Genomic DNA, 25,646 nt, shown 5'->3' on the forward strand with positions numbered 1-25,646 from the left:
GTATTTCTACTAAGTATTAACTCAAACTATATAGTCTATGTATAAGTTAAAATAAATAAAACTAAAATATAACTTCACAATCTGTTAGACTTTCCACATTTAAATTTTTTAGGGTATATTTTGTTTGGAGTTCTAATAAAATTTTATTACTTTATTCTAATATTACGACTTATTTCTCTTAATTAAAATAAACAATGACTTGAAGTCAAAGTCCAATATAAGTAAAAGCTGTAAAACAAGATGGCCGCGACTCTGAAACCCATGGAGAGCATTGGTGAAAAAAATATACATTTTCCAAAAATTAAATATTCTAAAAACAAAAATTAGATTAATCAATAAAATCTGTCTATCACCCCACGTTAGCTATATATATAAAAAAACATCTCTTCTGCTCTGGGGTGATGGCTGAGCTGCACATCCATCATGTTTAGCCGTTACCTCTTTGAGCCGGGCTGCCCACAGAGACGCGTCTCCATTATTAAAATGATAATCAAACAGAATATGCCTCTGGGCAATTACACGCCATAATTAACAAAGACAGAAACACTGACAGGGCTGAGAGTGAAGAGTGGGAGAGGAGCAGACGGATGTGTTGGATAAGACTAGCTGCGTTCCATTACAAATGTGAGCAAAACTTTGTCTATATTCCACTAATGTGAAAAAACACAATTTCACAATTGTGGTGTTTCGGTTACATAAGAAATGTAACTAAAACAAAATGTGAATACGTTTCTTCATGCAATAAATTTTTAAAAAAACATTCAGCCTCCTACTACTTCCTGCCATCTTCTTTGACGTTTCTGCCAGTAGAAAATTCTGCTGGCTGATCATGTAACTTGTGTGATTTAAAAAAAATTTCCATTGCAGTTTTGTGAAAATTGCTAATCTTAAAAAATTTACCTCATCCTAACTTCAAAACCTTTTCTTGGAAAACATAAGATTTTCAAAATTACAGTGTTTCCATTAAATAAATGTATTTTCATGATTTAACATAATTTAAATTAAAAACAGATCTTCTGATAAGTTTTGGTGCTAGGATGAGGTGTTTTTTTGGTTTATTGCAGAAAACTACAAGGGAAACACTTTTTTCACGTCACAAGTCATGTGATCAACAACAGGATGTTTCTACTGGCGGAAACGTTAAAAAAGATGGCAGGAAGTGAGGATCACATCATGCAGTTCATAAAAAGTTATGTGTCATTTTAACATGTTGAAAAATTTGTTATTTCCGAAAGTGGCATGTTTTCATTCATTTCAATTTGTTCAATTTTATGGTTAATAGAAACACAACTAACAGCAATTCTATGGTTTCCATTAACTGTAGGATTGCGCAAACTGAAATTAAAAAATGAAATTTGTTGAATGGAAACAGGCCAAGTTTGTCTTTCAATATAATGTTTTTGTACCAGGATGATTTTTTTGGGCAGAATCAACATTTGTGTATTTCACAAAACTGCAATGGAAAAAGTTTTTTCACATCACAGAACGTGATGTTGACATCACATTCTGGTCAACAACAGAATGTTACTACTGGCAGAAACGCTGAAGACAGGAAGTGGTTCAGTATATTTAATGGCTTATCGAGTGAACAAACTTATTCATGTGTGATTTTAATTGCATTTCTTCTTTAATGAAAACACCACAATTGCAAAGTTGTGTTTTTTTTTAGATTACAGAAATGCTGTTAAAGATTTGCTCACTACTGTGATGGAAACGAAGCTAGTGGAAAAGAAGAGAGAAAAACCCAAACAGATGCAGAGGAGGACAGAGGAGGTGGGCTGGTTGAGAGGTTTACCTGGGTGGAGAGTGGCTTCTCTGAGCTCAGCGCCCACCCAGGGAGAGCGGGCCGTCACAGGCCTGGCCCCCGCGCTGACGCCCCCGCCGCCCACTGCATGCAACGGCAGCACAGGCAGGGCCAGAGTGAAGGGTTACGCACAGAGCAGAGCAGAAACCACAGCCGAGGAGGAGGGACAGACAAAACGAGCGCCAGAAGGAGGGATGGAGGGAAACCAAGAGGAAAACGAGTGGAGCGGAGTACAAAAGAAGGGAGGATTAACAAAATGTCAATGAGAGAAGAGGAAAAGAAAAAAAAGATGTGAAACATGAGGACTGCCGGCGTCAGCGAGCGTCTGAGGTGTACCTGTGCTAGATCTATCGTCAGCAGGTTCTACTGGGCTCTGCTCGGCCGGGTTTGGGTCGGCAGAGCTGTCCAGACTGCCGTGACTCATAGCATCCAGGTCACTGCCACCTGCCCAGAAACAACAAGCCGGTGAACAAAGATGGCGGCACCACTGATCCACGCTCCGGTTCTTTAAAAAACGCTTTCCTGGAGCTGAACCAGTTTAAACCAGTTGGGGATAACAACATCACCAACATCACCAAGAATTTAAGGGAGGAATGGAGAATGGATGGATTTTAAACTGTGAAGCTTTAATTATTTTCTATCGTCATCCATAATTTTTGCTAATGGATTCAGGTTGTATTTATAGAAGATGTAAAGCGGATCATTAAGATACAGATTGGGTGAAGCGGTCGGGTGAAGCGGTTAGGTGAATTTGTTGGATGAAGGGGTTGGGTGAATTTGTTGGATGAAGCGGTTAGGTGAATTTGTTGGATGAAGCGGTTGGATGAAGCGGCTCTCTCCTCCAGTCGATCCTCCAGAATCAGGCACGGCGCTTCAACCCTTTTATGAAAATGTTTAGTAATAAACTTTTAACCAGCAACTCAGAATAAGGAGGATGAATCCCAGTTTGGTGTTTCACTGGAGCAACTGGCTGTTTCTGAGTGGATCAGAACCGGACTCGGGTCAGGAACCCACAGCGCCGGCCGGTAACAGGGGGATCTTAAAAAAGCAGGGATTAGCAGGCTGGGATTATCATGCAGAGGAAGAACGGCCACAACAGAGACGCTTCAGTTCAATTAGCAGGTTTTAATATAATCTGTGTTTTAATTATATGTTGTATTTAACTTTTGTCATAAAGAATTTATATTTTTCAAATCTAAAAATTTTTTTATCTAAATCTATTTGTAGTTTATTTTGACATGTTTAATTAAAAAAGATAAAAAAAACTAAGTAAAATACAATAAACTGCGTCTTAAATTACACATTACACTAAAATTTCCCAGAAATATGGAGAAGAGTGAAAAAAACTTCTCTAACTTGATCACAGTTTTTACAGTGCGATCTGAGTTGTTGAATATGTTTGGATTTTAATGACAATCAAACAGAAACTCAAATATTTAACCTGCTGATCATTTGAGATGAAACTGTAGTTTTACTGTCCGGCCGGCGTTTTGCAGTGGCTATGGGACGTTACTGTTTGCCATTGGTAACCAGGTGGGTGATTACCTGACAGCGGGCTCTGGGTGAGCGGTCCGTGTCGGCGCAGAGCTCGTTTGAACTGAGCCACGCCCAGAATGACGTTCCTCAGCTTCATCCACAGGAAGTATCCTCCTCTGGTGCTGGAGGGCCACGTGCTCTCCAGCACTGCCTGCACACAAAACAGAGGACCAGGAAAGTTTGGTGGAGGGAAAAAATAAGGGATATGTTCTATGAATCTATCAATGTTCTCTTTTTTTTTGTTGTTGTTTCCAAAGAAAAAGGTTTAAAATTTTGATTTTTGAGAATTTGAGAATCCGATATTAATATCTGCTGGTACAATTAAATGTCACCACAACATTCTGAAAAGATTAATCAGGTAAATTGTGATGAATTGATTATTGAAATAATCAGATTACTTTTGGACAGCAGAAAGGCCAGAGTTTTAGAAGTATTTTTTTAAGCTGCAGATTCATCCTTTGCTACAAATGATCAAAAGTTCACTAAAGGAATGCCGTTGTTGAATTTTAGTGAACAAAATGTTTATTTATTATGCTAAATATGGCTGATCCAACATTTCCTGCCGTGGCCTCCTCTTCCTGACGGATCGCAGAGGCGCGATTCATCTGGACATGAATGAGTGATGACACAATGCCCGATCAACCTCGGAGGGAAATCGTGGTGCATTCTGGGTAAGGGTGGAGTGATTCAATAATCTGAACGTGATTAATAATGCATAAATGATCAATGTCAAGGCTGAAATCATCCCATTTCTGATACCGAGTTCAATGAGTTCGATCAATTACTTTCCACATTTTATGAAGCAACATTTATTCCTGTCAAACTTTCAGAGCCGCAGGATTTCCCTCGCATTTCCAGACTAAAATTTCCACATTTTCAGTAAGGCTGAAATGATTTATTGGATCAATTAGATTAATTGATTATTGACTATTGTATACAAATAACAAAAAGGCCATTTGAAGAAAGAAAAACATATTCAGAGCAGCAATTAAACCCTAACTGTAGAAAAATTATGGATAAGATATAAAACACCTCAGCCTGTTTTAGCCAGAATGCCTCACTTTTAGTCTCAAGTTTAAAGAATATTAAGAAAAAAATCTCATTAATGTTTGAAAAGTTTTGAAATGGCTCGTTTTCCAGACACCAAATGTTGCCAAAAACTGGCTAGAATAATTTTTCTTGAACACTTTTTTTAAAAAGCTGTTTGTGTTAGAAATGCACCGATCCACTTTGTTCACATCCGATACGAATATCTGAGTTTTATTATCGGCTGATACTGAAAATGTAAAGCATTTCTTGAAACACAAACATAATTGTACTGAATTAGAAATGTATTCAATAATTGTGCATCAGTATAACTCACTTAAATTCATATACAGCTTCACACGTTTGATCAAACATGGAAAAACTATTTTAATTTGTTCAGTAAGTGAAATTAGGAGAATAACAGCAAATTTAAAATAAAGAAACTGACAAAAGCTTTAGGCTGACTAACATAGAAAGAAACAGCAACAAACTTTATTTCAAAAGGAACAAAGTGCAGTTAGGAACTAAATATAATATAAAATAAATTATTTTATAATTAAGTTTTTAAAGTTTTTAAAATATCTGGACCAATCCAAATATTAATATCGGATCAGTGCATCTCTAGTAGAAACCCAATTGGAAGCAAAAAACATGCAAAATGTGAATTTTCACATTTGCATATTAGCATAAACTGCTGCATAATAATGAACAATATGGATATCTTAGAGTTTGTTTTACGAGATCAGCTCTGTTTGCATTTCTGCTGGTGAATATTCTGGTGAACATACCTTGTTGTAGTATCCGTAGGTGATGGCGTTGGGGTGAACGCCGGCCTTCTTCATCTCAAACAGGACTCTGACCGCCAGGACCGGCTGACCGTACTGCCCACACAGCTGCATCAGGACCCGGTAGCACACCTGCAGGGAAACCTGTGTGACCGCTTTGCTCCGACGCAGCCGATTGGCCGAACAGAAAACGGCTCGTCTACCTCGTCGGGCGGCTGCAGCTTCTTCGCCTGCATCTTCCTGAGGACGTCGTAGGCGGTGCGGAGCGCCCGCACCTTGGAGTGGCACACCTTGACGTACGCCGGCAGGCAGATGAACCACAGGCCGTAGCAGTGACGCAGCAGGCACTTGGACCACAGCTGTGGGATGGACGAATACTTCTTGGCGATCTTCTGCGCTGATTTGATCTCCTGGGGGTGAAAACCAGGAGAAGGAAGCATGAAGAGCTCGAAGCTGATTTAGTCGTGTTGCCTTCAGAACCAGCAGATGACGAGGCGACCCAACTGGCTGCTGCAGAACCTTCTCCTATCACACATTTTTCTTCCACTCAACTTTCTATGAATATGCTATAGCTTTTCCATAATATTCAGATTATGTATTTTAGATTTTGATTCACTGCACTGTAAAAACACAAAATCTTACTGAGTATTCTTGTCTGGTTTCTATTGCAAATACTTTATTATACGAGAAACTTTCTGAAATAAATGACAAAAAAACATTATCATTTTTTAGATGTATCTGGAAGAGATTTTACAAGATATAATCGTAGCAAGCGCCTCTTCTCCCAGACTGTTGTTAGAGCAGGAAGTAGGTTACTGCTGCTCACCTGTTTGGTGCGTCTGAACATGGGGGCGGGGCTTGTGGGGCAGCTGTGCCTGGCAGCGAGGCGGGAGGAGGGCGTCCGCAGTCCCTCCACCGGGTCGAACAGCTCCAGAGTCAACACCGGGAAACCGTCATACCTGCAGGACGAACGCCACGACACGTCAAAATCGTTACGGAAACCACCCGTCAAAGAAAATAAAAGGAGAGTTAATTTTCACCAAAAAACTCAGAACTTTTCAGAAAAACTTTTAAATCTCTGAGGTTGAAAAAAAAACATTTTCTAGAACAAATGTTCACTTTTGAAATATATTTTTTCTAGAAAATTTTTTACATCTCAAAATTTTCTGACAATTTTCAAGCCAATTTTGAATATTTTATTCTCAAAAATGTCCAAGTTTTTGTAGAAAATATCTGAGATGAATCTAAAACTAAAACTAAACTAAAAAGTATTTTCCAGAATTTCATGAGCCCTGTACCTTCGTGCCTTTTCCCCATCTCATTTCCACACCTGACTGACGTTGCAAACCAACCAGAAACTGTCCAGAAAACGGGTGAGAAGGAGAAGAAAGTCCACAGAGACTGAGTCGGTACCTGTAGCAGAGCGGGTATTCCTCCCCGTCAGGCAGCGGCGGCAGCTCTGGAGGAGTGATGAACACCGTGTGCTCGCTGCGCTGCGACTCGTCGATCTCGATCAGCCGCGTCTCGTCCGGCCGCTCGCCGTCCACCTGCGGGCCGCAGCGCACACACATGGAGAGAGATTCCCGATTTACAGACTCTTTCATCCATCTCAGCAGGGGAGATGGCGATTTGTTTATTTACTTTATTCTAGAGATGGACGATATATTGGTACTAACATCGGTATCGGCCGATATTAGTCATTTTTTAACATGTTGATAAATAAAACCTTGTCAATATTAACACCAACATTTGTTTTCATCTTGTTGCCATTTGTTTCCAGTTGTTTTCTTTCCAGTTGTGAAAGTAGTGTCTTCCTTATTCCTATAATCCTTTCATAGCAACAGCTAGCTTTACACTTGCTAGCTGCCTAGCTAGCAAGGGAATATTAGCTGCTTGTTAGCGGTAGCAGTAACCGCTGAGAGTCAAAATGTCTACTTGCAACGCAAAGTTTTGAGCAACAGTAAAGTCCTGCAAGAAAGAAAGAAAACTACATAGACTGTAATATTATATTCAAGATCTCTGATTAACATATTTAAGCCATACTTAAATTTAAGACAATTTAAGGCTTTAATTTTAGATACAGGAATTTTAAGACTTTTTAAGAATGTGTGCAGACCCTGTAATATTAATTTAATTCCTTCTTTTTATTTTATGCTTTATTATTAATTTCTTTCTCATTTATGAACCATATAAACAAAAACACATTCTTTACCGCACCGATCTGGTTCTATTTATGACATTTTCATCCATTTTGTTTTGTTTTTGTGTCTGTTCATGTCATCTTAATGCCTTTATTTGATTTATTTACACTGAAATAGGCTAAAAACCTGATGGAAACAGGAATGTGGCCCTGAGCAGGTGAGTAGCATCCGTCTAAATCAGGATGTCAGATGCATGGGTCAGTGTTTGGTGAACACACCAATTAAACTCTTGTACCTAAAAAAAAAAAAAAAAAACCTTCAGGGTAATTTAACGGTGTGATGAAGGTGAGAGAAGAGGGAGGGCGACAGTAGGTGACCTAGTTTTCCCTCTACCTCTGCAGCTTTCTCTGCAAACTGTGACACACAAAACAAATGACATCCAAATGCAAAGTAAAGCTACAATAAACACATTCACATCCATTACAGAATTAATGATATCACAGGGAAAGAGCCAGATGGAGAGAAACAGCCTCTAATGAAGACAGATAAAGCTCCTATAATAGGAAACATGCAGGACAACCAGGCTAAGCTACATTTACAACGAGCTTCCTGCTGGTCTGTCTCCATTTCATCCACGGAACAACAAATCATTCACTGCGGTCAAACGTCGGGGTGACATTTTGCCGTTTTTATAGGTCAGCAGTAAACAGAAAGCAGTAAGCTGATGTGTAATATTTCAGAGGTTTCATAACCGAAAAAAATATCTAATAACAACTTATAGAAAACTGTCAGGAAAACAATCAGAGTAAAATAAATCTGACCTGTCGACAGCAAAAAAATGACAGTGTTTGTCATCAAGACATAGAATCCTGCAGTTTTTGTTGAGGTTTTATTTAAATGTATTTATTTATTGGCTAAAATTATCTTTGATTTTCAGGAAAAGTGTCTGAAAATTCTAAATAAATTCCAGATTATATTGGTAAGAATATATCTTCTGTTGAAGTTCGCCTTTATGCAGATGACACCCCACTTTATTTTAAGAAGCGTTTCCTATTCTTCGCCTTTAGACACTGTGGTGCATAACTTGTAGGAATATGTCAGCTGTTAAAAGTTTGTCTTTATGCAGATGACATCTTTCTTTATTTAGATCGTTTTACTTTGAGAAAAGCTGTTTAGGACCTTCAATCACACTGTGGCTGCTTCTGATTATTGCTTTCCTTGTCAGAGTGGATTAATAGTAATTTCTTGGCTCACCTTCTACCTTCTTGCTTAATGTGTATTTTTTTAAGACAATGGATTAAACGATGCTATGAGATTTTTTGATTTTATCTGAATTTCTCTTAAAAAGTATATGGAATGACTACATGATGCCAAAGCATCAAATCTCTGAAGACCAGCAGTGACACTGAAAGAGAACATGTTTGTACCTCAGAGGTTCATCTTTTACATCCCGTTATAAATCTGGGATTCTGTCAGACGATGCATTTGGTACAAGACATTTATAAGTCTCCAATCGCCTCAGCAGGATCATTAAATACTATAAATTACTGCTTCCAACAGCGACTCTTAACCCAAAGGATACAAGTTTACAACCACACACCAGGGGAAAAAGCAACGATCCTGTTTTATTTTCCTGAGTTGCTTAGATTTAATGAGATAATTGCTGCTACAGTGACTGGGGACAGATTGGGGATTTATGGTGGATCTGGGAAGAATTAACAGTCAGCAAGCAGAATATACTGAAAAGTGCTTAATACCGGCGCTGATTTATCCACTGACGGAACCGAGGCGAGGTCAGGTGGGTATTAAAGCTCATAAGTTAGCCTAGTTAGCCTGAAGGTAATTAAAAGACTAATAAGTAAATCAGTCGAAGTCGAAGTGAGGAAGAAATATTCTTTTTGTTCTCTTCTTTCCTTGTTTTTATAGGTTTTCATTAAACAAAGCTTAACATTTGCAATCAGGATAAAAATATGCCACTAAAATAACCTGCTTCTCTTTTAGCATTCAGATAAAGTTTTCCGAGCTGCAAAGTAATAAATATAAGAGCTTTTTGTTACTGAAAAATTTTGGAAAGATTTTTGTCATCCCAGAATTTTCCTTTATGAAGAGTTCAGTAAATTGTTTCCAGGATCTAATATTGATGCAAAATATCGTCCAGGCAGTTAATTGGCAGACTATTGATGATTAAGGATCAACTAACAGTTTTTCTGCAGTAGCTGTTTTGTACTTCCCAGAGTTATTTGTTTAATTTGATATGCATCAAAAGTAGAAATTTAAAACCCAACCTTTAGATAATTACAATAAATGAACAAGAGGTCCCTCTTGAAAATGAGATCCAGATCTCAACGGGGATCATCTGGTTTAATAAAGAAAAAAAAATAAAAAAAATATATGAAAATATATGAAGTCTCTATAAACAAAGTTATCCTTAAAAAAATGACTATTTGTGACAAAAGATTGGAAACTTTTATCATCCAATTTTTGATAAAAATGAATGATATGAATGGAAATTATTGAGTTTATTTTAATTCATGTGATTAATTGATTCATTGGCTCAAAAAATCCTGATTGCTTCATTTGATAAATAAAAATACATTACATGTAGATGTAACAAAAAGTACCTAAATGATTGAAAATAATTTGCAGAAGGCATCCAGCTGCATTTGTGTTTGTTTTTTATTTTTTCTGTGTTTATTATAAGGATTAATAATTACTAAAAAAAAGCAATAAATCATATCTCGTCTCTCCTTCAGGGATCAATGAGCTTTAAGCTGATTTTCCTTCACTTGAGCGATCTCTGTGTGCTGAGAAATGACACAGCCAGAGCTAACAAAGACAAACTCAGGATTTAATCGTCTGTACAGGAGGAGATCGGGACTCACTTCAATGCAGAACAGAAAAACCTCTGATCATTTCCACTGAACCTAAATTACAGCAGGTCTATTCTGACGCTGCTAAAACCGGTGACCCATGGAAGTGACTCAGGGAAAACGGCAGCTGAAACTGCAAACACATTAAGCGTACCCTTCAACTTACCAACATGAATTAAACTCTCCAAATGCTGCACTCAGAGCAAAAGAGACAATAATAAAACCTGACTCTCTAAGGGAGTTTTGTGAATTCTCACAACTCTTTAGCTCCACCACATTTAGTGCAAAACACACTGCGGTGTAAAGAAAATATCAAGACCCTTCAAACATGACACACATTCTGTTGGATCATTAATGTTAGTTCACGCTGCGCCCTTTATAATGGAGCCAGAAGGCTGGAGTCTGCACACACAGATGACCTAAAACTGTTCTTTCACACATGCAAGAGAAACTGCAGAGGCAGCAGGAATAATGCATGCAGTGAATATCTAAATGAACATTAAAAATGCAGAACACCAAGCAGGCTGGTGCTGCCTGAATGGAGCCATGTGAAAAAGGGAGGTGAAAATGAGGAAACTAAGGGCGTCTTCACACCTGATCGACCAGTAGACTTGGACCAAAATCGCAACATTTGCTACATTTTCAGCTGCTGCAGTTCTCAAACCAACCAAACCCTTTGGAAACTTGTTCCCCTCCTCGCCTGTGGGGGCGCTGCACCAAGAACCACTAAAGGAAACGACTCTGAAGAAGATATGAGTACAACTTCCTGCTACACAAAATGTAAACAAAAATAAGAGTCGAGTCAGATTTTAGGGGTTGTAGGATTTCTCTTTCACGCATTTGTTTTGGTTACATTTACCCAGAATGCTTTGAGATATACTTTGCTTATTGCTTTTGGTCTCTAGTCCACCTAGCGTTCACATATCCATTCAAACTGCACCCGAGTTCACTTCAACTGAGAAAAGTAGGTATATTTCCAATCGATTAACTAATATCTGTTTAGACTTTCTGTGTCGCAGTTTGACCTCCATCCATCAGGGGGCACCGCTGGTGATCCTGAAGCGGAGTCCAGTTAATACAGAAAAAAAAGATGGTGGAGATATCCCGGATCGGGAAAGAGAACCGTCCCAACAGAGTCCAGTGTGGGATGAAAAATGCATTTTATGCGGCTTTGATTTGAAAAATTTTATTTTTCAATTCAGCAACCTTTTTTGTTACATTTTATAAATATGTTTTAGTTTATAATGTGAGGAAACCACAATTTTTTGTCTATTCAGTTAGTATTTACCACAGCTGACAAAATGTTTTTTGGGTTATTTTTATTTAGCGTTCTGAAAAATTTAGCCCTTAATGTGATAGAAAGACGGTCATCCCTCTTGACACAAGAAAAAAACTCAGGTTTTTAAGAAAATAGCCACTTATCAATCAACCAACTTTAGATCAACTCATTAACTAATAAGTTGCATCTCTAGAGACAAGACGTACATTTTTATATGGAGGTTTTTGCTCCACATCAGAGTTAGATTACACATTTGGACCAAATTTTCTACGCAAACAGAGCAGAGTTGTATTAAAGCGACTAAACAGAGCTGGTGTGAATGCAGGATTAAATCAGACATGAAGGTTTTGAAGGTTTCCGAAAGCAAAACGCCAAAAAGATCAGAACTTCAGGTTAGCCACGCAATACATTTTCACTCAAAATTATTTGGTTAAGTTCGTAAGTAATGCACACAGAGCAGGTAAAACGGCAGCTAACTTACCTTCCCTCCTTTCTCTGCGCTCCGCTCTGAGTTGTAAAGCTGCTCGCAAGAGGAAGCAAGAGGAAAAAACTTAACTTGAAAGCAGAGAAAGTTACAGGAGCTTCACTGAAACACTCCAACCCAAAGCAGAACCAGAAAGAGAAGGACGAGAAAAGATTTAGTTTATTTTTAGGAAGCCAAATGAAAATGTATGAAAACGTGTAACTCACTTTGTCAACGCAGTCGTCAAAGAACGCCAGGCTGGTGTCTTTGTCGCTGACGAACGAGCATTCCTCGATGAAGCGGATGAACATTTGGGTCTTGGTCATGAGCGAGTAAAACTTCTGGTGAGAGCGATCGCGGCTCTTCAAGAATCCTGCAGATTTAGAACATCAAACTTTAAAAGCTGAGCTAATTTCACCGAGAGATGACCGGCTGCCCCAGCAACAATTAACCGACTTCCTCCAAAGGTGTGCGACTTTGTGGCTGAAGACTCCATTATTCTGTAAAAGGCTGTAAAAATATTCTACAGCCTCCATTTGTGTTGGTTTGGATAATGCACGGTGTTATTACTGTAATGGCCAATTTGGGATGTGTGCGAATGTCTTGAAACGGCTCCATAATAGATGCTGAAAGCAGCTTAACTGGGCAATAAGCCTGGAGTGTTACGAGGCAAAGAGCAGGAAGAGCGGCCGCTGGCACAACGCAGAGGTGAACGCAGAGTGTTTCCTGCAGATGATTAATATTTTATTTGTGACAGAAACCACTTGTAAGCAGCACCAGCAATTACTTTCTCAGGTCACACTGTGCAGTTTCATTTTTCTAATATAAAAACCCATTTTCTCTGTTATTTCAGTCTCTTTACCATCTGAAATACAAGAATCTACAAACAGTTTAACAAAATTATTTTGTTAACTAGCCAATCCTTAAAGTGGAAAAATAAATTAGTGGGAAGTCTGTAAATTTAGACATTATTTAAAAATGCATTGGCTGAAGGTAAAACGAATATTTTAAAATACATTTTCATCTATAAAAACAGCTCATCATCATGTTCATACAAACACTAAATAGGTTTTCAAATATTTTTGCTAATGCAAAGTGAAAGAACATTTACAGAAAATTATGGGAAAACCAAAATTGTTTATGTTGATTTTGTCTTAAAAACAGATTTTTTATTAATTACTAAAGTACTGAACTGCATGATCAAGTTGCTTTTAAGAGCTTAAAGAATCCCAGATTTAGGCCCCGTTTTGAATGAGTAGTAAGAACATGTCTACTGTTAAAGTGTGTCTATATGCAGATGACACCACACTTTATTTTATAAGGAGTTCCCCAGAGCCCAGGTTTAGGCTTTGTTTTGAATAATTAGTAAGAATTTGTCAGTAATAAAGTCCTAAAATCCTGATGTTACTCAAAGTATCGAACTCTCTGTCAGCAGCTATAAACTACCAGCCAAATTTCCATTTTTTAGAAATTACTTGCAAATCTCAGATCTTATTCTGCACCAGACAATGACCATATCAAAGTCATACCATCTTACAAATAGTCAGACATTTGGCTTAATTTTGAGTGCAACATTTTTTATTTTTATAAATAAATAAAAATAAATAAAATTGTACTTATGTATATATTTCCTATTTTGGCTATAATCTCATCCTTATTGTTGTAACTCTGTGACCTTTTAGATTTATTCTGAACACTTCTGGTCCTTGTATGTCTCCATGTTTTGGGCACCAGACTTGAATGTCACGTCTAACTGCTCAAATCCCCAGAAATTCAAAAAACAAACAAACAAAAAAACATGAATTTGATTGTGTGAGAAGTTCAGAAGCAACCTAAATGTCACCTCCAGATACTGGAGTGGAAACGCTGCAGAATAATCAGAACTGACATTTTCAGGGAGAGAAACTCCAAATGGTTTCATTACAGGCATCATTATTTTATCCTTTTGGGTTTTTTTAATAGTAGGACAAAAAGTGATTCACCAAAGTCAGACCGTATTCGTGTCCCACATGTCATCAACTTTCTTTCTTCCCAACATAAATCAATCCAACTTCCTCCCATTCTGACTTATTGGCTATTATCTATTAGCTCTGATTGGATTTAATCTCTCCAAAATATATTGGTCTCCTATTTTTTTCATAGTTCATCTTGTATTTAACTTGTATTTTTATTTAGTTTGTCTAGTTTCTAGTTTTTTCACATTTCAAAATGCTATATTGTGCAACACTGTGTATCTGAGGTGGGAATAAATCATATTCAAGCAAGAGCAGGACTCCTCAACATATATTTACCAGAGTATAAATAAAAAGCAGCTGTCCAAGAAATTACCGAACAGTAAAAGTATTTGGTGAAAAGTCTAAGCAAGTACTGAGTAACTCATCAAATTATCAATCATTTAATATTTAAAACTGATCAGACCGGCCAAATATAAAGTCAAGTGGAAAGTTTGGTATTTTAAAGGACAAAATGACAATAATTCATTGAAGTAACAAAAATAACTAAATCAGGCAAGTGAAAATTGTTCCAAATCGGCTTCGTTCGATTAAAATCTTATGAAACGTCAACAGAAACCGCAGGTGTGTGTGTGTCTGGTGGATTTTTAGCTAAAACGTGTTTGTCTTGCATTCAGTGGGTAGAAAATTTAGAAATTTTACTCAAGAAATACTTCATAATAAAATTACTCAAGTAAAAAGTCCAGTGAAGTAAACATTTTTTTTTTTAAAGTTAAATATAATTGTGTAAATGTAACTTGGTATCATTGAACTTTACTCCTCACCTCCCAGTAAAAGATGAGAGCAGTTTCATCTAAAGTGGTCGACTGTTTACAGTCTTAAGGGAGAGAATGAATAACTGTTTCTGCATGCTGTTTAGTATTTCTTCCTCAGGTTTTGGAGCGCCATCAGAGGAAACGTGCTTCTTTCCTCTGTGTTGGACTTGTCAGGGTTCCTGTGTGAAGGCTTTGAAGCGGCTGCATGGAAACAGTGGAGCCGGGTTAATTCATTCAGCCGCTTCCTCTGGGAATCCGATCTCCGGCTTCATATGCAGCGCTGGGTTTGAAGTCGTTTTGATCAGACGATTTCGGCGTGTTACCTTGTAAGTCAAAAAGCGAGCTGGCGTCCGTGGCCTTCTCCGACGGCGCCTGTGTGATGGGGCGCAGGAAGGAGCGGTAACCCTTTAAAATGGCCGCCATGAAGCGCAGGAAGGCTTCCTGGATCTCCAGCTCCAGCATGTGGAGGCTCTTCCCACAGCTCAGCTCTTGTGAGTCGCTCATGGTGAACTCCAGCAGCCCGTCAGAGTGGTACTGACCTGGTGACAGAGCTGTACGTTAGCACAGGGCTTCCCAACGTTTGCACGCCACAGCGCCCAAACAGCATTAGCTTTCAACGGCTGTTTGAAAACCAGCAAATAATGATACAAAATATGCAAAGAAACTAACTCCACCTCTACTTTCTATTATGGTTTAATTCATTTAGCATAAATGTTGCGTTGTAGCTTTTGATTTTAGCTGTCCATGCTATGCTAACTTAAGGAGCAAAGCAGCTATTTGATTGTTAGCCAATCAGAAACATGAGCATATCAAATAATATTCCAATTAGACTTATGATAAATTTATCTGAGTGATAATTTGACCCAAAAATTATCGCGATTGTTATCATAATATCGTTGTTTTTAGACCATTTTTAAGTAATATAGTGGTAATGGCATAAAAATGCAAGAACACATTCTGAAAGATCAATAAATTTTAAATTGTAATGAACATTTAACACTGGAAGACATATTAAATATAAGGACAACAAATAAAATTAATTATGAAGTCTCTGTAAACAATAAAAATGGCTCCTTGAGACCAAACCACCCGAGCTTCTATCACAGTATGAAGAAATGCTCCAAATCAACAACAACCAATCAGAGCCAGGAGGCGGGTCTTATCGCTGTCAATCATTTTAATGTACTCGCTACGAAATGTGTTAAGGGGAGAGAAACAACTTAATATTACAGAAAACCCGTTTATATGTCATCATCAACAAGCTATGCTAATTGCTGCGTAGCAGATCACACATGGAGGGTGATGGACAGCACTAAGACCTGCCTCCTGGCTCTGATTGGTTGTTTTTATTTAGCATTGGGAGAGGGCAGAGGAGCTTGATTTTTTTCACATATCTCTCATTTTACACAAAATAAAAATAAAATAAAATTTTTATATATTTGTGACAGTTGTAACAAATATATATAAAATATTTAATAAAAGTTCCATCCTGCATATTTAAATCAATCATCTTTGACTTCTCAGCTGTTTAAAATCAGTTTTTCCAACATTGATTTTTCCTGCTGTGAAGCCAATGAGTTCTTCTCTATAAAAAGCGGTGTAGTTGTTCAGATGGCAACTTTATTAATAGATTTAATACCCAGAGAGAGATTAAAGTATCACTGTCTGAAACTGGATTAGCAATTATTTTTAAAACAATGAAGCTCAAGTTTATACCTGCTTCCCCCAAAAGAACATTAAACTCTCCGGAAAACTTCAAAATGCATATAAATTTCCAGACTTCTGGCAGCAGAGGAGATTTTCAACTTCACTGAATCAGAAAATTCATTTATTCAATTACTGCGGCTGAATAAGCAGCTGTTTCTGCGGCTGAGCCGCTCAGAAAGTCAACAAGAACAGAGCGAGACGCTGATTAGGATATTATCCCAGGAAGGATTATTTCTCACTTTCAGCTTGTTGAACGAGGAGGACAAGGAATGAGTGAAGAATAAAAGCTGCAAAAATATTAGAATAATAAAACAACTGGGGATGATTAATGAAGCACATCAGTTTTTTATTACCCGTAATTACCTAGAAAGCTTTAAAATTGCAGCTACAGGAGTAATATGAGATTAAAGCGCCTTGACACTTTCTATTCATAAAACTTTAAAAACATTTGAAGGAAAACGCAGAGAGTACTCACCATCAACCAGCTGCTGGTGGAGATTACTCAGCACATTCATCAGGTTTTTACACGCTTTCTTTGGCAGGATCTTCCAAGTGAGAGCGCGTTTATCGTCGTTGCTGCAAAAGCAGAGAAGCGATGAAAAGCTCGACCAAAGTTCAGACCACCTGCCAGGCTTTCTGACAGGTAAGAAGGTCCACAGGTTACAAGAAAAACTACTGATGAAATGTTGATACTTTGAGAAAAAGTTCATTCTGGGGATTTTACAAGAAGCCTCTAAATTTAAAAATTTTCACATTTTCCCCAAAGTAAAATTCAGCCTCTACTTGAGGTTTTTTTCTGTAAAATGTAGAAAATTATCACAAGATATTGGTAATAACTAATCGATAATACCATATATTCATGAGTAGAAGCTTCTTTGAGTTCATTTGTATTGTTTTTGTCTCTAAATTGTAGAAGTGGTTTGAAAAGCATAAGTTTGTTTTAAAATATCTCTCTGTCTGCTTACTGGAAGATGGTGTTTGTGTCCAGGTCCACGCAGCTCACGTCAGGCGGAGGGTCGTAGAGGTCAAAGTACCGGGAGTCGACGCCGACGATGAACGGACAGGGAGCGCTCAACACGTCGGCCAGCGCCAGGGGGCAGAGCGGGATGTAGGGACACGGCCAGTGGAAGGGGAAGATCATCTGAGGTGGAGGAGAACCAAAACAAACGCTGACGCTTGACGATTCGAAGGTATTCAGACACAAACCTCATAAAAAAACGTGTAAAACTCACTTTAAAGCAACTTTTTTATGATGTTTCATAATTCTACAAATGCAAACAAATGTGTGAAAAACAAAAATGAACTTCTTAAAGGTGATCTATGACACTTTGTTGAACATGTTAGGATAAGTCCAGTGCAGGGATGCCCAAAGCGTGGCCCGGGGGCCGTTTGTGGCCCTCGATCCCAGGTCGGCCTGTTGATGCAGATTTAAAGCTTTCACCGGTGGTAACAGGGTGCAACACAAAGTCTTCATCCAGGTTTTTATTTTGGACTGAATTTATTTTAATAGTAAACTAAATGTGTGTTGTTAATGAGTTGGTCAAAATAAAGCAAGTCTGGGTCAGATTCATGTCTCTAAAAATACACAAAAAAGTCCAGAAAAGGTTTGGTTTTTTTTTTCTTTTCCTTTAAATTACTATTTGCACATTTGTCTTCTACAAAAATATAATGACTTTGTTAATTTCATTAAAATATTACATTTTATTTGTATTTTCTATGTAGCAACTAAAATAATAACAACTAATAAGTATTTTTTGCTATAAAAAAACTTTCTGCTCCATGCCGAACGTTTGGGCACCACTGGACGGTGATTTATACAAAACATGCTTGTTTCACTTTTGCACAAAATCATTCTGACAGAGAAAGAGTTTAATAAGCTGATTGGACAACAAGCTGGAGGTCGTTGTCCAGGTTTCTGGTGTCGACTTACTGACACCAGCGCCTCTGTGACGCTGGTCAGCACCGCCGGCCGTAGAGAATGGACCAGGATTTTATGTTCGGTGACGGCGAACACCAGCAGGGTGACGGCGTTCTCCGGACCGAGGTTATGGAGCAGAGTGGAAAACCTTCCTCCGCTGCGGAAGACAAACATAAAAATCTTATTTTATTTCTGGTCCCAACAGGAAAATTTTATAATTTTTTTAACATTGATAATAATAATTTAAAAAAACAAAAAAACAACTACTGGTCCCACTAGCAGATTGTTTTCCACCTGTTTTTCCTGTTTTAAGTAAAATAATCTGTAATTTGTTCTCTACATTAAAGGATTATCGACTTTAAAAGCTGATTAATCTTGCTGAAAAGTGACTTTTAAGTTATTTTAAATGAAATAAGACATTTAAACTGAAAAGCAGACCAATAATACTTGGTGATGTTTAATATTTTGCAGTGCAGCTCTGCAGCGATCTACAACACAGACCTTAGATCAGGAATAAAATGAGTAAAATCAATAGTGCACTTTTGCCAAAATGGCCATTAAACAGGTGTACGGTCAATAAGTCGCAGCTTATGTCACAGGGGAAAGATTTAGGTTGGTGAATAAGAGCAGCTGCTCTCACCTGAGCGGTAAGGGAGAACTCACTGGCTGGCTCAACATCAGGCTGTCGTGAGGAGAAAGCTGCAAAACAAACTGGAGAGTCAACCAAGCAAAAACTCCAAACACCTGCAATAAATCATGAAAACGTTCATCCATAATGGAGGAGCCCAACACAACCCAGCAGGCAATCCGAGAAATTCCACCAATTTCAATGCTACAATTAGAGAGCTTACCTGCACCAGGATGCGAGGCCTTTGGGAGGAAGGGAAGGGAACTTTGTGCATGAAGTGAGAGATATGTCTGGAAAAGAAGAAGAAGAAGAAGAACGGGGGACGTGAGGCCAGAAATAACAGCAGTGGGTGGCAGAATAGAGTCTTTTATGTGCAGCAGGGGGACATAAAAAGGCTGTTTCACATTACCACAGCAGCAGCATTTCAGGTAAAAAAAGATCCTTTCTTTCAGCAAAAAACATGAAAAAATTGCACTTTTTTGTTGTGTGGGGAGAAAATAGACTTATTAAAGTGAAAGAACGAAGGCAGCGCCATCTGAGTCTCCGATTCAGCCGGCAGAAAAGGAAAAAAAATCCTTCTTGGATAATCAGATTTTAGTCTGTTTTAGGGCGTCCTGTCACTTTGAATCCAGATGAGCTGCTGCTGGCCGCGCCCCCTAACTCAACATTTACACTCGCATGTGAAAATGGCTGCAAACAGATGCACAGCCCGACATCTTTGAAAAACAGAAGTTGAGCCTCCTGCACAACCAGCAAGAATGCAGCAAGTGGTTTCTGGAAGGTAAGTCAACGACAAAACACTTGCCTTTTCCAGCAGCCATTGTACAGCGGATACAGCAGTAAAACCCGCTGACCAAGCATGTTTGAACTTTGCTTGGGTTGCTAGGTAACTGCACACTGACCGTCAAATCTGACTTAGCATTCCAGAGGTTTTTGAGACGGCTCATTTTCCAGAAAAAAAAAAAACAAAAAAACATTCATTTTTGTTTTTAAAGCGGCTGAGTTATTTTTAAAAGCAGTCAAGATCAAAATGGAAGCACAAAAATGTACAAAATGTAAATTTTTGGATGATGGGCCCACTTTAAAACAACAGGGCTTACTTCTCAATGGGCAGCGCGTGCGGCCCGGAGATGGAGTATCGATAGAGGAATGTGAGGAACTTGCGGAAAGCGTCGAAGAAGGGCCAGTGGGACAGCAGGCAGATGCACTTGTTGGTGTGGACTGAGCTGGCGCTGCCGGCGCTGTTCCCAGGATTGATGGCGGCGTCCGCTGCAGGGCTGGATGGAGAGGCGTTGCTTTGTTCTGGGCTCAGGAGGCCCAACTGGGAGAGCTGCGTATCAGTCAGGCACTCCTGTGGGTAGGGCTCATAAAACTGGATGGCAGCACCGTAAACCTGAAACAGGAGAAGCTGATAAATCACATCCCTCTTTTCACGCTGCTGCTCACTGAAACGACCTCCATCAGGACATCCTCACTGGATAACTCGGTAATTATCCGAGTGAATCCACTTCATTCATGCTGAAGGTCCACTAGATCTGCAACTTTCAGTTATTAACGATTGTTATTAACGATTAATCAGTTATGCTAACAATTAATTGGTTAATCAGCAAATTAATCAGATTTTAAAAATGGAACATTCTGCAGATTTTTTATTTAATCACAAATCTTTTTTTATACATTATTAAAGATATATTAAAAGATGTAAATAAACAATACAATTCCCTTTTAAATAAGAAAATAAACACGTTATTGCCTCAAATGAGACAAGTTTATATATAAAATATTCAGCTACTGTTAAAACTTATTTAATTAGTAATTTAATAAGTGCATTTGTTGAGGTTGAGGTAGCATTATTATATTACATGTAGTTAATTTCACAATGTTTTATTGTAAGTGTTTTATTTTCAGATTGTATGTTTTATAACTTAATTGGCCATTAGGTGTGATGTGCTGCAGTGTTAACGAAGGATAGAGAGCAGAGAGAAGGGAAGGCGCTGCAATAAGACTCACAGAGCTGCACAGTTTTTCAACCACAGTTTGTTTTGCAGAACACAAAAAAACTGGAATAAACTTTTGTTTTGCATCTTTACATCGCTGTGCAAGTTTTTATTTTCCTCTTCAAACACACGAGTAAAATCAGCAAAATTAACCTTGTGGCCACACAATGGCTTTCCTTCTCATATCCTGATATCAACATGTGAACATCACTCTGGCGCAGTATTTCAAGTATTTCCTTTGGGAAATACTTGAAATACTCTTACAAGTAAACTTTTTCAAAAAAAGAAGTTGCTACCCGACTTTGTAGTAATGTTTGTCCAACTCCATAAAAAATAATTTATTTTTTTACTTTTGTTGATTCAGTTTTATATCTGTGCTGTTTGTCAGGTGATTCTCTTCAGGTAAACTGAGTCTTTCCGTCCTGCTGAGCTGCGTTAAAAGTCGAGTCACACACACCTCCAGCCTTTCTCCCAACATAAACACACACACGTACACACAGAGCCTCGACTTGGCAGTAGGTTTCGACACTATTTGAACTCCGACGCTGCTAAACCATCGCTGCACTGTGGAGGTTGTTTGTTTTCATCCCGATTGTGTTTCACCTCTAGGTTCAGCGATACGGGTCGCTCCGGCCTCATCGCAGCAGGAACTCTTCACAATCCGTGAACCAGAGCAGTTTGTGTTTACAGAGTCAAGAATGAGAGTCTCAGCAAAACGTCTGAGAGAAATCTGAAAGCTAAGACGATCAACCGAACTGTGAACGGCTTATAGTCAAAAAGTTAAATAATATTCCTGCTGATGAAACTGGAAAAATGTTTGTGCTGCAGATACATGCAAATCTCTGTAATCTTCCTAATAAAATTTTTATTCAAAAATTTGCAGCTTTTTTTTCAACTTTATGAATCAAAATTCCAAATATTTCCAAATGTTCAGATTTGAGTCGCAAATATTTCAGAAGTTTTGTTTCACTATCCAAAATTAACCATAATTCACAGTTTTTAGAGTATCTGGGAAAAATGATTCAGTTTTGTTGAAGAATCTGCAAATTGAAATGTAAAATTTAGGAGGAACTTTTCTACATTAAATACAGATTTTGTTCAGAGGCATCCTTATTTTATTTTCAACCTTATTTTTACAGAACTTTAGCTGATGAGTTGCACTAAAATGCTGCTACAGTACAAAACGCTTCTGATTTTTAAAGAATAATAATAGAAACGTACACTTTATTGTAAATTACTTTAACAGCTGGTATACAGATGGAAACGAGTATTTTATTACTCGTTTCCATCTTTAAAAAGCAAAAGTAAAATATACCAAAAAATAAATTCTAATTCATTAGAAATATTAGACAACACACTGTACAAAATTAAAAAAAGAAAATCCCCGAAAAGGTTTTATTTAATAAAATATTTTCAACTTTACTCATGGAGAACTTTCTAGCAAATGAGTTGAACTAAAATGATGCACAGCAACAAAAAAATAAAAACAATAGATGGAAGATTTTAATTAAAGTAAACACACTGTATTTAATTTGAAAAAATAAATAGAATATTGTACAAAAGTGTGAAAAACTACTCATAAAAAATTAAGATTATGAATCATTTTTGACATCTAAAGAAATAAATCACTGAGCACAAAACAGAAATGTTGGACTAATAACTGAAATATCTTTTTAATAATCTCTCTTGCATTTTTAGAGAAAAATAACTAAATGTCAAATATTAAATCACCAGAAAAGGAGAAAATTAAATGGAACAGGCTCACAGTTTTGATGTATTATAGACTTAAAATGACACTCTTTCCCATAAATTAGAACTAAATAACGTCAAAAAGTAGTGTGGGAAATATAAACCCATGAGATTTGTAATGTGTTGCAAGCGAGACGTTTGTGTTCTTTGAATTTGACATGTACTTGCAGAATTGCAACATGCCTGACCCAGTTTTCCTTTAGGGACGCAATTCATTGTGTTTTTTTAGGGGTGTTTAGTCTGCAGACCCAACAGCTGCATGTGTGACAGTTACACACTTCCTGTCAACAGTTTTTTTTTTATTTTATCTGATGCTGCAGTCCAGATGTTTGTGAATTAAAATGAACGTTTAACCAGCTTACCTTCTCTCCAGACGCGCCGGTGAGGACGAAGGTGGAGAAAACAGGGAGGGAGTACTTGGTGTTCGCTGGCCAGCTCTCGATTGTTGCCCCCATGGGAAGGCAGAAGAGAGGGACCGACTCCGGCAGAGGGAAAGACTCGTAGTCCTCCTCTGGATATCTGCTGAATAAACCTTAAAGGACAAAGAAAAACAAGAAAACAAGTTTAAGTCATAGTGAGGTAAACTCCTCTCTGAAGCAGCAAATCAAAACCTCTTGTGGAGGTGAAATTATTTCTCCAATAGTGCTAAAACTGTCGTTATAACGCGACTCATTGAGTCAGTGCAGAAACCCTGGGCTCTGTGATAATCAATCAGTGCTTTGTAACGAGGCTGTGGAGTAATTAGTCTCTGTCAGCAGGACAGAAATAATGAAACTCTGACTTCATTTAATGAGCTATCTAAACACCGAGCTGCAGCAAACTTTGGAAATGTACTTGTTGTATACAATCCAACTTCCATGGGTCTTAAACAGGTTTTACTTTCTGGTTATGTAAAAATAAATAAGAACAAAACAGCAAGACATCAGACACATCGGTCTGACAGTTTGAGCATTTAACTGATTTATTTTACACAGAAAAAAGGGAGAAACCTAATTTTCAGGTGTTTTTCGTTTATTTATATTCCAGCAGAGACTTAAAAATGTTTCCCTTAAATTCTTTATGAAAACATACATGGACGGACGGACAGATAGATGGACAGTCTGGTTGCTACATTTGCTGCAGTTACTGCAGCTTCATGTGGAAACAAACTGCAGAAATCTGCAGCGTTTTTTGCTCTGACTCCCTCAAATCGTCAGAGATAAAATCAGTTTCCTGCAGATTCACCAACATGTCGCCCACTGAAGGTAAACAAAACTCACTCTGCCAGAAAAATAATCAATTTGTCTTCTTAGCGTCCAAATCACACAGGTGTTTCATATGAAATATTAATTATATTAATAATAATGTCACCATAAAAAACGCAGTTTTGATTTAGAGCAGACATAAATACTGACAGAGCAGGAGTTTATTCAGGTTTCAACCCAACGCGCTTCAGCGAGTCTCAACCGGCAGAGAAAAGCAGGCAGAGCAATCTGCATTCGTGAAGACACAAACATGCAGGAAAAACAAAAACAACTCAATTACATCGTGTAAAATATCAAAATAAACCATGGAGAAGCTTCAATAAAGCCAAGCCATGTTGAGGCAAACCATTGGAGCGCTCATGATTTAAAGGGACGGTGTTTTCCAGACACACTGTGCCATTTTATAGCACAATCAAGTAAATGTTACATTCAATGTCCCATATTACAATTATTGTACATTAAATGCTTCATACAGTATATGACTATAGTATAACACGTTGAAATTGGGCCTCTGTCTCTTTTAGAATCTCCACCTTCAGGAAGTCATCACAACACAGATCCTCCATTAACGCTTTGATGTTTTCACCAGCGTTGCACTGAGAAGTAGCTCCTATAACGAGCTCAGCAGTTCCACCAGGTGTTTGCCAATTGCTGCTGGCTAGTCTGAAGGAGCTGTGTAGGTGCTGCTTTGTGAGACAGCTCCTCAAAGGCGGAGCTAGTTCCCACCAGCCGTTTGGCGGACATGGAGATTAAAGGATTTCTCCAACATGCATGAAAGAATCAAGGTAAAACTCCAGGTATGTTTTAATGAGGAAAACATGATGTAAAGCTCAAAAAAGTAAATTTTAAATAATATGGCCCTTTAAAATACCACTCAGACCTGGTTTCTCTCATCTCTGATGTCAGATGTTATGAAGGTTCACCTGCTAAAGGAGAGAACTAAGAGACACACCTGGATCAGGAAGGCTCACCTGCTTTGTAGGTGATCACGTTGGTTTTGGCCACAGATTTCTTGTAACATAGGTAAACAGAGGAGCCCCACTGCAGACAGGATCAGAGTAGGAGATTCAGCACAATGAGGACAATCAGAGACAAGATCACAACAAGGGAAGCAGGACAAGGTGAAATAACTGAGCAGTAATTTTTTAATTAAAAAAATAAGTTATGAAAGCTGGGCAGAGCAATATGGCTTGAAAATAAAATCTAAAATTTTTTTATTCCAGATCCAACTTCTGGTTCTAAGTCTTTTATTTTCAATATACATACATATATATATATATATATATAACTGTTTTTATTTCAACCATCCCTTTCAGAGACTAATTTTGAGAACAAAGTTAACATTAGCAGAATAAAGACGCAACTTTACAAGAAAAGTCTTAAAATTAAGTACAAAAGTAAAAATAAAAAAAATTTTGCGATTGCGTTGTTTCCATTAAATAAGAATCACAATTAAAAATCACACATGAATAAGTTTGTTCACAAGGTAGGTCATTGAAAAACATGCAGCCAACTACTTCCTGTTTTCGTCATCTTTGTGGTTTCTGCCTGTAGTAACATTTAAGTGTTGTTCATGAGACTCATATACAGTAATGCAGAAAACAAATTTCCATTGCAGTTTTTCAAAATAAACAAATTTCAACACAGCCAAAAATAAAGAAAAAGAAAACATCTCATGCTAACACCAAAAACTAGGGTATTTTTTAATTGATATGTTTCCGTTAAGCAAATT

The 25,646-nt window shown here is 37.8% G+C and overlaps 1 protein-coding gene across 5 annotated transcripts in view; it reads right to left on the reverse strand.

Moving 5' to 3' along the window:
* LOC129364123 (C-myc promoter-binding protein-like) overlaps positions 1–25,646 on the reverse strand; it is a 64,499-nt gene that overhangs the window by 19,115 nt on the left and 19,738 nt on the right. For 2 of the 5 annotated variants that reach the window (XR_008606403.1, XM_055036568.1), the window contains exons 4-21: positions 24,886–24,955; positions 23,033–23,202; positions 20,025–20,317; positions 19,148–19,214; positions 18,937–18,995; positions 18,309–18,453; positions 17,344–17,519; positions 16,854–16,954; positions 14,995–15,210; positions 12,132–12,277; positions 11,923–11,961; positions 6,565–6,698; positions 5,978–6,110; positions 5,355–5,561; positions 5,155–5,283; positions 3,350–3,491; positions 2,141–2,248; positions 1,796–1,888 (exon numbers count right to left, since the gene is read on the reverse strand). Coding sequence is in view for 4 of the 5 variants with exons in the window: in XM_055036568.1 (XP_054892543.1) it covers positions 1,796–1,888; positions 2,141–2,248; positions 3,350–3,491; positions 5,155–5,283; positions 5,355–5,561; positions 5,978–6,110; positions 6,565–6,698; positions 11,923–11,961; positions 12,132–12,277; positions 14,995–15,210; positions 16,854–16,954; positions 17,344–17,519; positions 18,309–18,453; positions 18,937–18,995; positions 19,148–19,214; positions 20,025–20,317; positions 23,033–23,202; positions 24,886–24,955 (2,428 nt within the window). In the remaining variant the exon portion in view is untranslated. The remainder of the gene's footprint in view (positions 1–1,795; positions 1,889–2,140; positions 2,249–3,349; positions 3,492–5,154; positions 5,284–5,354; positions 5,562–5,977; positions 6,111–6,564; positions 6,699–11,922; positions 11,962–12,131; positions 12,278–14,994; positions 15,211–16,853; positions 16,955–17,343; positions 17,520–18,308; positions 18,454–18,936; positions 18,996–19,147; positions 19,215–20,024; positions 20,318–23,032; positions 23,203–24,885; positions 24,956–25,646) is intronic. The other 3 variants (XM_055036569.1, XM_055036570.1, XM_055036571.1) reach the window with 3 other exon arrangements.

The sequence above is a fragment of the Poeciliopsis prolifica genome, unplaced genomic scaffold (assembly GCF_027474105.1).
Source record: "Poeciliopsis prolifica strain line A6 unplaced genomic scaffold, Auburn_PproV2 SCAFFOLD011, whole genome shotgun sequence".
NCBI lineage: Eukaryota > Metazoa > Chordata > Actinopteri > Cyprinodontiformes > Poeciliidae > Poeciliopsis > Poeciliopsis prolifica.